Source organism: Hipposideros armiger, unplaced genomic scaffold, assembly GCF_001890085.2.
Source record: "Hipposideros armiger isolate ML-2016 unplaced genomic scaffold, ASM189008v1 scaffold_92, whole genome shotgun sequence".
In the NCBI taxonomy this organism is placed as follows: Eukaryota; Metazoa; Chordata; class Mammalia; order Chiroptera; family Hipposideridae; genus Hipposideros; species Hipposideros armiger.
Genome location: NW_017731442.1, coordinates 3,252,932 through 3,263,971, shown reverse-complemented (window position 1 = coordinate 3,263,971; position 11,040 = coordinate 3,252,932). Strand labels below are relative to the sequence as shown.

General features: G+C 49.1%; 2 protein-coding genes across 3 annotated transcripts in view; one reads left to right on the top strand and one right to left on the bottom strand.

Moving 5' to 3' along the window:
* The first annotated feature begins 596 nt into the window (after positions 1 to 596).
* EPB42 (erythrocyte membrane protein band 4.2) overlaps positions 597 to 11,040 on the top strand; it is an 18,892-nt gene continuing 8,448 nt past the window's right edge. Inside the window, exons 1-9 of one of the 2 annotated variants that reach the window (XM_019645058.1) lie at positions 597 to 789; positions 2,488 to 2,677; positions 3,309 to 3,538; positions 6,488 to 6,606; positions 7,507 to 7,611; positions 8,573 to 8,750; positions 9,353 to 9,491; positions 9,786 to 9,889; positions 10,621 to 10,863. In XM_019645058.1, the coding sequence (XP_019500603.1) occupies positions 780 to 789; positions 2,488 to 2,677; positions 3,309 to 3,538; positions 6,488 to 6,606; positions 7,507 to 7,611; positions 8,573 to 8,750; positions 9,353 to 9,491; positions 9,786 to 9,889; positions 10,621 to 10,863 (1,318 nt within the window). In that variant the 5' untranslated portion in view covers positions 597 to 779. Of the gene's footprint in view, positions 790 to 2,487; positions 2,678 to 3,304; positions 3,539 to 6,487; positions 6,607 to 7,506; positions 7,612 to 8,572; positions 8,751 to 9,352; positions 9,492 to 9,785; positions 9,890 to 10,620; positions 10,864 to 11,040 lie in introns of both variants that reach the window. The other variant, XM_019645057.1, reaches the window with a different exon arrangement.
* The window catches only part of CCNDBP1 (cyclin D1 binding protein 1), a 20,126-nt gene continuing 18,997 nt past the window's right edge, over positions 9,912 to 11,040 (bottom strand). Inside the window, exon 10 of the mRNA XM_019645060.1 lies at positions 9,912 to 10,000. Coding sequence (XP_019500605.1) covers positions 9,977 to 10,000 — 24 coding nt within the window. The 3' untranslated portion in view covers positions 9,912 to 9,976. The remainder of the gene's footprint in view (positions 10,001 to 11,040) is intronic.

Genomic DNA, 11,040 nt, shown 5'->3' with positions numbered 1-11,040 from the left:
TTAGAAGGCCAAAGGTGGCCAAATAGGAGATCCTCTTCTGTATCTTGTCTCCTCAGTGACAAGTAGAAATAGAAAAGACATAGGCTCTGAGTTCCAAGATAGTTTTAAATATTCTCTCACAGAGTGTCCCTGACCTGGCAGGCCTAGCAGAGGTGGGGCTCTGGCTTCTGCTTTTAGAACATTTTTTCTCACCAACAAATTCTACCTCCTTATCTCTTTCACACAGATGAATCCAAGACATACATGTTCTCTCTTTATATTATCAAAATAAACCACGAACATCTAGCAACTTGCAGCCCATCATATGTTTAGGGCCTGAGATTTGGGGTTGGATGTGGGCCTCCTGTTTGGGAGTCATCTCTTTCAGAGTCTTTCATTGTTGTTCATGTATATCTCTGAGGGTCTCTTGAAGACACTGAAGCAACAAGCTTAGGGGTTTCTCCTGGGGCTCTCCAGCTGGTAGATCTTCCCTGCCCCACCCCCCACTCCAGCCTGCCAGGCATATCCCTGCCTGGGCTCCTGGCACAAGAGATAAATGAAAGAGGGTAACTCCCAGCAGCTGTTTCAAGAGATACCAGCAAGGAGGGAGTAGGAAAGAAGAAACTTCTCAGGGAGCTCATAGGAGAAGCGGAAATAAACTCCACTATTTGCAGATTCTTAAGCCAACAAAAATACCTCCATCATTTTCTATCCGGAAGACAGATTCAAAGAGGGAGTCCAGAGCAACAGTTCAAGACAGACATTTCCTGTGACCAAGTGGATAAGAGTAGCCTGCAGCCATGGGACAGGGTGAGCAAAGCCAGCTCTCCATAGGGTTTGCTGGACTGTTAGCAGCCCCTTCATCATATGTGTTTTCATTAAAGGAAGTAGGATGGAGGTGGAGGTAGTGGGGGTGTGACTATGGTGAGGAGTGGTGGCGGGTGCTGGTAATGATGGAGGTGATGGTGTTGGGGCTATGGAGTGGCAGTAGAGTAGCTGGTGAGGGTAAGTTGGTGGTCATAGTTGTGCTGATGATAGTAAGATGGTGATGGTGGTTAACATGGATTTATATTCTTGTCCAGGATCATCAAAATATGACTGTTCTCACTGGGTTGTGATACTTACGGGAGATGATCCTGGGAAAGCATGAGGGTGTCATAGCTTCAAGGTTAAATGAGAGAGAAGGGGAAGTAAGAGTAATGGAATCCAACCAGAAGGGGCAAAGGCAGACATGAAGCAAGAAAACAGGCAGACCCAGAGGATGCAGAAACCTCAGAGGCCATTGTGTGGGTGTGTTAGTATATTTACAAGTCTCATAAATTCTCATTGTAAAATGAAAATTAGACTGTCTTAATACTCTCAGACCCCCTTCTTGTAGAGTTTTTCTGGGCTGCATGGTGCCATGAGTTTGGTGAGCCTTTAGGTTAAACAGTGAACTATTATCTTGGGTGAGTTGGTTCTACTCTCTGGGCCTTACTCTTCTCGTCTATAAAACAATAGAATTGGACTTAGTGTTTTCAAAATCACTTCTTAAAATTATTTGATTGTGTTCTAAGAAAAAAATCACTAAGGGTGAGCAAGATCCTGGATTTTATTCATTGCTTTTGGATTGGGACCAGAAAAGAAGGTTCACAATGAGAGCAAACATTGCTCTTAATAATAATAATAATCATAATAATAAGTTTCATTTAATGGGACTTACTATGTGTCTGACACTTTGCTAAGTGTATTACAGTAATCCCCCCTTATCCATATTTTTGCTTTCCACAGTTTCAGTTACCTATGGTCAACCATAGTCCAAAAATATTAAATAGAAAATTTCAGAAGTAAATGATTCATAAATTTTAAGTTGCATGCTGTTCCAAGTAGCATAAAGAAATCTCGCACCATGTGCTCCATCCTTCTTGGAATCTGTATCATCCCTTTGCCCAGTGTATTCATGGTGTATATGCTACCCGCCTTTAAGTCCCTTAGTAGCCATCTCTATTATCAGGTTAACTTTCTCAGTATCACAGTGCTTGTGTTCAAAGTAACCCTTATTTTACTTAATAATGGCCCCCAAACGATTCTCACAACTTTTATTACAATATGTTGTTATAATTATTCTTTTTTATTAATACTTGTTGTTAATCTCCTACTATGCCAAATTTATAAATTAAATTTTATTATATGTATGCATGATAAAACATAGTATATACAGGATTCTGTACATCCACAGCTTCAGGCATTCACTGAGGGTCTTGGCACGTATTCCCCACAGATAATTAGGGACTACCGTATATGCATTACTTCATTTAATCCACAACCCTGCAAGAAGAAGTGGTTATTCTAATGAAGAGGAAACTGAGGCTCAGAGTAGTTAGGTTTCTTGCTTGACATGGCACAACTAGTAAGTAAGAAAATTGAACCAAGGATTTTTGAACACTGGTCTCTCTGACTCCAGGGTCTCTGCGTTTACTTAGTCTCCACACTTACCTAGTCACCTTGGTTTCTCTCTTTTCCATATAGCCCTGGGGATTAAGAGCTGTGACTTTCAGGCTGCAAGAAACAATGAAGAGCACCACACTAAGGACATCAGCTCCAGGTACCTCATTGTGAGGAGGGGGCAGCCCTTCACCATCAGGCTGCATTTCCAGGCTCCAGTCCACGCACTTCTGCCTGCCCTGAAGAAGGTGGTCTTCATTACACAAACTGGTAAGTGGGGCAGGCCTAGACCCCTTTGGCAGCAGGACTGGGGGGTTCTTTCTCCATCACTCCCTCAGGGAACTAAGGGGCAAATGCCCCACATGGCACCTGGGCCTCAAGAAGTTTTGCTCATCCAGCAGGGGCTGTTATGAGGAGTAGATAATGTGCATAAATATTGCTTATCAGGATTCAGAAGTTGCTCAGCATCATTACCACTAAGGGATCTCTTCTGGTTGCAAATATAGTATCAGTTTTGTAGAAAAGCCTGAATGGGATCTAATCCAGGCTGAATATCACATTTAATTGGTACTACTTATTGAATCTGTACCACATGTTAGATATTGGGTCAAAGGTTTTACACGCAATATCTCATTAAGACCTCACATTTACCCTACGAAGCAGGTGTTATTACTACACTCATTTTATAGACTATGAACCTTTTGTAGATGTAGGTCCATGGGCACTGAGAACCTGTGAGCTCCCAACACCCTTTACTGCCTCCCATTAGTGGATGAGCCTCTTTTTTACTCTCTCCCAAAAACAATTTTTACCTGCTCCACTTTTGTGATACTTGACTGTATTACTCTAAATTGTGACCAAGAAGTCCAACTGACCAATTCATTTGTGTGTTTGAGTTCAGGAAGGCAGCCTTCCAAGGCCAACAGAACCAAAGCCACATTCCCGATTTCCAGTCTGGGGGACAGGAAGTGGTGGAGTGCTACATTGGAAGAGGGAGATACCCAATCCTGGACCATCTCTGTGACCACACCCTCAGATGCTGTCATTGGCCACTACTCACTCCTGTTGCAGGTCTCAGGCAGGAAGCCACGCCTCCTGGGCCAGTTCACACTGCTTTTTAACCCCTGGGTTCGAGGTGAGTTTGGACTTCGGTCAGTCTGGGTTGCACAGGGTACTCAAGGCATAGAGTACAGTCTGGGTGCAGATCTGGCAGGGAACGCCTGCCGCAAGCCCCAGTGGACAGCTTCCTGTAAGGGCAGTATCAGCACTTGTTATTGTGATGTCTGCTCCATGGATGACTGGCCTCTCAGACCGAGGGTCCTATCTTGGTGTCACCTCTGGCAGAAGCAGCCTGAGGCTCCCCACTGAAAGCAAAGGCTTATCTCACCACCAAACCCTGGTGCTGGCTCAGGCTATTTGGTTACAGGAGTTGAGACTCACTGAGATGACCCTCGAAGAGCTACCCTTTATTGTAACAGTACAGGGGGCGAAAACTAGAAAGTGATTCAGGAATGGAGGCAACTTAAGGAATGGGCTTCCCTGTTTCCTTCCTGGACTCCCATAGTCAATCTCCAGGTGCATTCAGACTTTATGGGACCTGAGGTTTATATAATTTGGGGAACTCTCTTAGAGAAAATGAATACAAAAGTTTGAATTGCTAAGGCCCCTTCCAAGGTCTGAAGAGGTCTGTGCTATAGAGGGGCCCCAAAACTTCAGTTTCATCAGCTTCATAGTAAATCTACCCTGTTTCACTGTCTCTGCTTCTCTCCACTTGTTTGTTCTGTTCTTACTACTACAGACTGTGGGTCCTCTCCATATTGATCTAAGTATCTGACTGGAGCCACAAATTAAACGACCAGCCTCCTGTAGCTCAGCAGCCAATGGGTGGGCTTTCCTGGGGTCAGGTGACCTCCTGCAGCCCAGCCAGTGGACACCTCTGGAAAAGTTCAGCCCAGGCTGTTGGGGCTACTTCATCTAAGAAAGGTTGTCAGACATGGTTGACATGGCCCAAGCAGGAGCCAACAGGGCCTCTCTTCCTTCCCATTCTGAAGACTGAGTCTATCGTTCTTTTTTCAATTTTCCACCAAGCACCTTAATTCTTTGGGCTTCCTGAAGGGTTGTTTAGGGGAATAGAAAACATTTTCTCCCAGCTTTCCTGTCCTCACTATCCCAGATAACAAGTGCATAGCCTTTTCACTTCAAGAGTTTCACTGCCAACCTGGAGGGGGCCTCATTACAAGGCAGGGCTGGGGAATGAGAGGAAACATGAGAAAGTAGACGACATCTTCCTAGGTTCCTGCAGCCCCTATCTCTGGTCCCCAGTTCCTGACTCCCTTTCTATGTGGCACCTGAATCCCAATAGGCTTCCTCTCTCTACTTCTCTTGTCCAGGGTGGGGCTGTCCAATCCCTCAGATGGGCCTGACTGTCCTCAGTTCAAGGCTTTTTTTCCTGCTCCCAAAGGGTGGGCAGGTGGAAAAATAGATGGGAACTAAAATCCATTCAGGTGCCCCTGCCTTTGTGGGTGAGTTTGGATTCAGGGCCCATTCAGCTGGGAGAAGCCCCATGACTATCCACATACTGACAGACCTTCAAACCATTTCTCTCCAAAGCTGAGGCTTTAGTGAACTTGCCTCACTGACTCTGAGTCCACATCCAGAATTAGGCCCTGGCAGCCCGAGCAAAGACACAGCCAAGACAGTTCTGGGAAAGTGCTCAGTTCAAAGGGAACCCATAGTCTTAACTCCATGCCAGGATTCCTGCTTCTATGCTTGGCTAGTAGGGACTTGCCTAGGGACAGCCTCTATTTGAGTATGTGTGCAGGTGACTACCTGAACAGTGGTGAGTTATTGCCTCTGTTCAACTGGGAGGTGATTAAGAGATTTTCAGAGATTATCTGGGACTCAGTCTCATCTTAGCACACTTGGAAATGGGGCTTTCCTAAATTCAAAAGGAAACTTTACATCCTATAATAAAAATCAGAGTCCTATTCATAAGCAGGAACTTGATGAAAGGGGGGCTGCGCCCAAGTAGAGAAGTGTGGAGGGTGGGGCCACCTGTGCTCTGACAGTGTACTTCCCAGAGCCCTGGAGAGCCTGGAGCCAAACACCTTAGTTTGAAATGATTTCCAAAGAAGGGATGTCCAGCTGACTTCCTAGAGAGTACTCAGGATGGAGGAGCAGAAGCCGAGGGCTTCTTGGGCACCTGGCTCTGTGATTTTAAGGCCCCTGGTTTTTCAGGGCTTTCTGATATCTAATATCCTGTCTTTCTGTTGATTTGAATAGCCTCATCCCAGCTGGATGCCTGAGGCTGATGGTTTTGAAGTCCTTTTCTCTTTCTGGTCCCCAGGAACCAGTCTAACCACCCCCAACACCACCCGCAGCACCCAATTCAGGGAGAGACACTTGGGGAGTCACCCAGCTTCCTAGAGTGGGAGATAGCCTCTTTAAAGCCCTCATCCTCCTCCCCAACCCAACCCTTTGATGAGGACTGTAGAGGAGACACCAGGGAGAGACCTTGGGAGTCCTAGACCCACTTGGACATCCCCAGGACAGAAAGCCAATGCTCTGGCTTCCACTTCACCAGCCCCACTGCTCCCTCTGACCCTGTCTTGCTCAATGCTTCTCTTCTCTTCTGTTCACCCCTGTCAATTTATGTTGTATTGGTTTTTTTCTGAAACACTTTTTTTTTTTAATTGAACTTCTGAGAGAGACATAACAGGTCCACTGGAAAGCTCTCCGGGCTGCTGCAAAATTCTCTTGGGCTGACAGCACTCTGGATACACCTGTCTTCTGGAAACCAATAGGCTTTCAAAGATTGGCTTGTGTCTGTCTGCCTGGCTGACCATGAAGACTACCTTGGCTGACCCAGAAACCCTGACCTCTTCCCGCACTCTCCACCAGAGTGCAGGCTGGGTCCCAGTGGGGGTAGTGAAAAGAAGAAGTTCTTCCTCAGTCCTCATTGAATCCCGGGAGCTGAGGGGGAGACCTGCAGCCAAACCTGCCCTTGGCAGGGAGGGCAGAGGCCTGGATGTGGAAGGCAGGCCTAGCACCCCACAGACCCTCATCCCTGCCTGCTTCTCACCAGGGGATGCTGTGTTCCTGGAGAACGAGGCCCAACGCAGAGAGTATTTGTTGAACCAAAACGGCCTCATCTACCTGGGCACTGCTGATTGCATCCAGGAAGAGCCCTGGGACTTTGGCCAGGTAAGGGGGCCTCCAGGGAAGGTGAGGGAACAGCGATTACCCTGTAACCTTCAGTGTTCAGGCCAGACAGAGCTGGCAGATCCAAAAGCCTCTGGTCATGAAGCCATGCCTTTAAGCAATTTCAGCCATGTGGTACCTCTCTTTCCTCAGGGTCACATCAAACCAGCCTCCACAGCTTCCAGAGTTATCTTCCTAAAGACCATACAAATTAAACCTCTGTTAAATCCCCATGGTCTACAGGATAAAAACCAAATCCCCTGGCATGACACACAGGCCCTTCACAGCCAAGTCACGGCTTTCCTTTCCTCAAGAGCCACCCAGGCTGCAGCTCCTGGCCAGCCCCTGGACATGCAAGCTGAATGTTCCCTCTGCCTGAAATAGCTTTCCTTCTTTATCCCCTAGGAAGCCTCTACCCATCTTTTAAGACCCTCTGAAATCCTTCCTCAGCCCCCAAAGGCAGAGTGACTCTCTCCACTGTTCTCTCTGCTCTGTGTGGGCACCTCTCCTAGAGTCCTGGCCATGTTGCTAAGATCTACAGTCTATGGGGCTACATGTCCCTCTCCACTCCTAACTGCGGGCTTCTCAAAAGCAGGGTTTGCCTTGATAGCTTCCACACAAAAGTCAGTGTCGGCAGGAGCAATAGAAGTACACTAAATGGTAAAGACAGAAATGAAAGGAACAAATACAGCCCTGGCCTTCAGGAGCTCACACCCTATCAGGAGAGTCAGACAACAGAACAGGCAAAGGACTGGACTACCGGGCCCAGGGAACTGCCGGGGCACAGGGGGAAACAAAGCCAGGGAGGAAGGAGTGAAGCCTGAGTCTGGAAGAAGGACGAGGTGATGGGAACTGACTTGGGGGATGCAGACCTTTCATCATGGCCCTGTGTGGTCCTTATAGTTTGAGAGGGATGTCCTGGATCTCTGCCTGGAACTGCTGAGCCAGGACAAGCAGGTGGAGGAGTGGAGCAACCCTGTGCATGTGGCCCGTGTTTTGGGCAACTCGGTGAGTGAGAGGAGGGGAAGTGGGAGCCCTTTAACAGAGCTGCCCCCCCTCTATGGCCCTGGGTATCTTCAAAAACACCAATGGTCCCTTCCTCCCAGGGTATGGGGGATAGTTCCTGGAGAAGGGCATGAGTGAGGAGGGGAGGACAATAGCATCTACAGGGGAGAGAAAAGCAAAGGGAGATATCATCCTTTAGGACATAAGCCAGCGAGGACTAAAAATGGCCTGGATTTCCTCAGAGCACTCCTCTGTCCCCTGCTTCCTCCTCACATCCCAAACTGGAGGCCTAGATCCCCGAGGGAGAGAATAGAGTTCATCTTACTCAGTGTTTGCTGCTAAGGTGGTCAAAGGGACTTATTTTTATTTTTAAATTATTCCTACGAATATGTTGACCATCAAGGTAGCTTGGTGCTTTCCCATTGCCCCTAAAGGTGCTTTCACAGGAGTAATGTGTTCCCCATTTCCTCTTGTGCCACTGGACTCCCCTCTAAAGAGGTGGTGAGAGACAGGACCAGCCTGCGAGGAAGAGGCATCTTAGGATGAGTGGGCCTCGAGGCCCCAGGTGCAAACGCCCTCAAAGGAATTGGGGCCAGGCAAGTGAAAGAGCAGGGAACCCAGCCCCCTGGGTGAGGGGTCACTCACACTCCTCTTGTGGCTGGAGCTTTCTTTGCCAGTGTGGTCTACAAACCTCTCGCTTCCTGAGGACTTGTTGACAAGGTGGATTCCTGAACCCCACCCCTAGAGATTATAACCCATATGGGCTAGGGTAGAGCCCAGGAACATGCAGGGTTAACAAGTTTTAGGTGATTCTGATGCAGCTGGTCTGTTCACTATGCTTGGAGATCTGTGATGAACCCTCCTCAACCTCCTCCCTTGCTCTATGCCTCCCCTAAACTCCCTCCCACCCCGGAAGCTATCCTGTGCTGGGATTCACATAACATCCACACATTTGCCCAAACAGCTGCATACTCTCAAGGAGAAAAATGTCCTGCCCACGCCGCAGACCCAGGCCGCCCAGGAAGGGTCCTTGCTGAACAAGCGCCGGGGCAGCGTGCCCATCCTACGGCAGTGGCTCAGAGACAAAGGGCGACATGTGTACGATGGGCAAGCCTGGGTGTTGGCTGCTGTTGCTTGCACAGGTACAGAGAAGGCTTGCCTGCTGCACCCACAGATCCCCTTGGCTACTGAACGTGCCTGTCCTTCCCCTCGGGTTGCCCTGTCATTCCTCCATGTGGGAGGGACATCTTCAAAAGCAGGCACTTCCTCCACTCAACAGCATTTCCCTACCTTCATCACACCCATACCTGGTTTCAGATGCACCATCTGGCCAAGAAACCAGCTCCTTGCCCTGGGCAGCTCCTCCTGACCAACTTCTGCTCCTTTTCCTCCTCAGCAAAGTTGGGTTCATCTGGCAATCTCTGCTCCCAAACTCACTTTCTCCCCCAAACTTGCACTGCCCCGCCCCAGTGGATCAAGCCCCCAGTGCTCTGTTGTGTCTTCCATCAGCCTCCGCTGCTGTATGCTCTGCCTGCTATGTAACTTGTTTGTACCTCATTTCTTGGCCTTTATAGGTCCTGTGCCTGGTGTCAGCTCTAATTTCCCATGCCCCTCATCTTTCCATGGTGTCACCTGGGATTTAAGACAGTGTCTGCCCAGAGGATCACTGAAAATGCTAGCCATCCCGCCCCCCTCCCAACCTTAGGCCCCTCTGGTGCCCTCTGACTCTGCCCCTTCCTCGCAGTGTTGCGGTGCCTGGGAATCCCTGCCCGAGTCGTTACCACATTCTCCTCAGCCCAGGGCACCAGAGGGGGACTGGTTGTGGATGAATACTACAATGATGAGGGGCTTCAGAACGGAGAAGGCCAAAGAGGCAGAATCTGGTGAGAAGCCCAAAGGGGATGAGGTCACAGACTGGAAGGGCTCCGAACCTGCGAGGTATAACGCCATGGGAACCCCCACATGCTGAGTGGCCCAGGCACTGAAAGGAGACCTTCAAGATTCTTGGAGACAGGACCCTGATGGTCAGTTGTGGCATGCACGCCCCTTCCTGGGAGTGTTGCAGCCATTTTTACATAGTGTCCTTCCATCCCCAAGGCAACGATGATTGCCATTTCTAGAGCCTCTTCAGGACTCCCTTTTTTCTCCACTCAAATTGTTCCCTTTGTTACCCTCAGGATCTTCCAGACTTCCACGGAGTGCTGGATGACTCGGCCTGCTTTGCCCCAGGGTTATAGTGGATGGCAGATTCTGTACCCAAGTGCTCCTGCAGGAGGTGGAGGTAAAGCCTGGGGTCCAGGACCACCCTGGGCTGCACAAAGCTGTATGGGCTGAAGGAGTCCCTTGGAGAGGAAACAGGAGCAGCAGGTCATCCAAAGAGGGTCTGCATCCCCTAAAAGAGGAGAAGCAGAAAGAATGATAGTGGCTGGCAGAATGCTGACCTGATGCCAGCAAACTCAAGGGGACAAAGGTGTTAGTGATCTCAGCCCAAGGCTGTGGGGAGAGTAGTTCCACGTCAGAGGACAAGGCGAGTGAGCCGAGTCTCAATGAAGGGCGGAGAGTCTTAAGAAAGCTGATGGATGTGCTGGGTCAAGGTCATATAGGGTAGGACTTTTGAGATTCTGGATATGGATGAAGAAGTTATCAAGATAGGCCATAAAAAGATGGCTCTTCCTTTCTCAGGAACAGAACAGTCACAGGGCCTGGCACATAATAAGTGCTCAATAAAGGTGACCTATTGGGACTCCTGTGTACTATGTTCCTCTGAGGGTCTACCTGCCAGTTTCTGAGAGGGATCTTGCCACAGGCCATGACCAAAAAGTATTGCCACTAAACAGTTGTGAGTTTCATCTCTGCAATGCCCTCTCAGAAACCCTGCCTAGTACCCACCTCTGACCTTGATCCTGGGGGAGGGAAAATAGAGCCTAGGATGGGGACTGAGGTTTTGCAGCTCTGACCCAAGCAGAGGTCTGGGCATGGCTCCCCTTGATCACCGACATTTCTCTCCCTCAGTCCTGAGTGCCTGTGAGCTGGTCCCTGTCAGAGCAGTCAAGGAGGGGACACTGGCGCTGACCCCTGCAGTGTCAGACCTTTTTGCTGCAGTAAATGCCTCATGTGTGGTCTGGAAGTGCTGTAAGGACGGGACACTGGAGCTGACCAACTCCAACACTAAGTATGTTGGCAGTAACATCAGTACCAAAGGTGTGGGCAGTGACCGCTGTGAGGACATCACTCAGAATTACAAGTATCCTGAAGGTAATGGGCAGGGGAGGGCCCCAGACTTCTTAGCCCCTGAACCAGCAAACGAAGGGAAGGGATGGGCCAGACCAATGCAGGCCATTGAGTGTTGCAGTCCTTTCCCCATCATATAAAACAGGGTTTCTCAGCCCCCTTTGACACTATTGTCATTTTGGGCCAGGTAACGGCGGGGGG